This window comes from Geospiza fortis, unplaced genomic scaffold (genome assembly GCF_000277835.1).
Source record: "Geospiza fortis unplaced genomic scaffold, GeoFor_1.0 scaffold172, whole genome shotgun sequence".
Lineage (NCBI taxonomy): Eukaryota > Metazoa > Chordata > Aves > Passeriformes > Thraupidae > Geospiza > Geospiza fortis.
In genome coordinates, this window is record NW_005054309.1 from 3,608,802 (window position 1) to 3,610,488 (window position 1,687).

General features: G+C 62.5%; 1 protein-coding gene across 1 annotated transcript in view; it reads right to left on the reverse strand.

Moving 5' to 3' along the window:
* Nucleotides 1–673: 673 nt before the first annotated feature.
* The window catches only part of LOC102040089 (mitochondrial ubiquitin ligase activator of nfkb 1-A-like), a 2,978-nt gene continuing 1,964 nt past the window's right edge, over nt 674–1,687 (reverse strand). Inside the window, exon 4 of the mRNA XM_031055510.1 lies at nt 674–1,687. This exon is cut by the window's right edge and continues 392 nt beyond it. Coding sequence (XP_030911370.1) covers nt 1,440–1,687 — 248 coding nt within the window. The 3' untranslated portion in view covers nt 674–1,439.

Genomic DNA, 1,687 nt, shown 5'->3' on the forward strand with positions numbered 1-1,687 from the left:
GGGGGGTGAGAGGGGGAATCTGGGCCCCACTGCTCACTCTGCAGCCCAGGGAAGAGGCTGGGCTGAGAAAAAGGCGGGGTGGGGGGAGAGAAGTCCCCCACACATGCCCACCCCAAAAATGCATGTGGGTCCCAGGAGGCCTTATTGGGTCCTCTGGGGCCTCCTGTCTGCTTGTGAGTCCTGGGGGCAACCCTGCCAAGGTACCTTTGCCCCAAGCAGGCTCCCAGCCCAGCTGCAACTGTGGCCACTGCCCTGGGGAGGGGGCACATCATCCCCCTCCAATCTCAACACTGCTGCCTGGCTGACAGTGGCCTGCTAGCACTGTCCCCCACCCCCAAACCCTGGGTGCCCCAAAGCTGCAGGAGCCAGGAGAGCCCGTGGGTTGCCTGGGCAACTGCAGCCAGGCAGTGATGGGGAGCAGTCCAGGGGAGCAGTTGCCATGGAGACCCGAGGAGCACAATCACCTTGGCAACGGTCCTGTGTGTCCTGCCACCCCCCATCCAGGGCTGCATCTGGAGGAGATGCACCTGGGCTCCATTGTCAACCTGGGCCAGCTCCTTGGATGAGGAAGGAGGGGAGGCAGTGCTGCCCACCCCTGCAAGGGGAGAGCCTTGGCTCCCAGCCCCCACCCAGCCCCCAGCTGAACGGCGCGAAGGAAGAGGTGAGGCCAAGCTCAGCTCCTTGGCTTTATCACTCACACACCACTGCAAGCCATTCCCACACCCAGTCCTGTTCCCGAGGACAGCAGGAAAGCCGGGTGCAGTGGGGCTGGACATGGCTGCAGGCTCTGTGGCACTCTAAAGCTGTTCTCCCTGCAGAGAGTGACAGAGGGACACAGCTCCCATCTTGGTGATAGAGCAGCTGGCAAAGGGACTCATCACTGCCAGCCCCTGGGTGTCCCCAGTGTCATCTGGGCTGCAGGCACATTGATTGGGGTGGCAGGACAAAGGTGGCACCAAGGTATAACACTGCAGTGGGTCAGGGGGATTTGGGTCTCTGCCACTCCACTGTGCTGGCTGTGTCCCATCAGCCCTGGTCTTGCCCTAATAATTCTCCCCACAAATCCACACACTGGAAAAAAACCACAAGGGAGAAGTCCTGCGTCGCTTTTGGGAGGTCATGGCTCAGAAAGAGACACAAGTCCAATAGCTGGCAGCCAAAGTAGTGCCCCAGTGTGGGGTTGGGGTCTCAGCTCCTCAGCTCAGGCATTGTGTAGATTTTCCCCAAGCCTTCACGTTTAGGGGGGTCCTTCTGGCAGACAAAGGGAGGATGAGGAGGCTGTAATTCCCCTCCTCTCCAGAGCAGATTGAAGGGCACACCAAGACCTCTCCCTCCCAAAAGGAATTGCACAGCTGCACACGAGGAGACAGCTGAGATTTCTGCAGGCTCCAGGCTTGGCCCGGATCACGCTGCCCCTGCCTGGGCACCCCCAGGTGCTCTCAGGCCTGGTAGAGGGGCACCACGCGGTCAATGGGGCCCCGGCAGATGGGGCAGAGGCGGGTGGGCAAGGCTTGGAAGCAGCGGAAGCAGCAGCAGATGTGGCCGCAGCCCAGCAGGACGCACTCGCGGGGCCGCGACAGGCACACCACGCACGAGTCCTCGGGTGCCCGGTCGCCGCCCTCCTCCCCATCCAGCTCCTTGTCCTCGGGCTGCTGCCCGGGGCGGGAGCGGCGGTAGGCGCGGCACA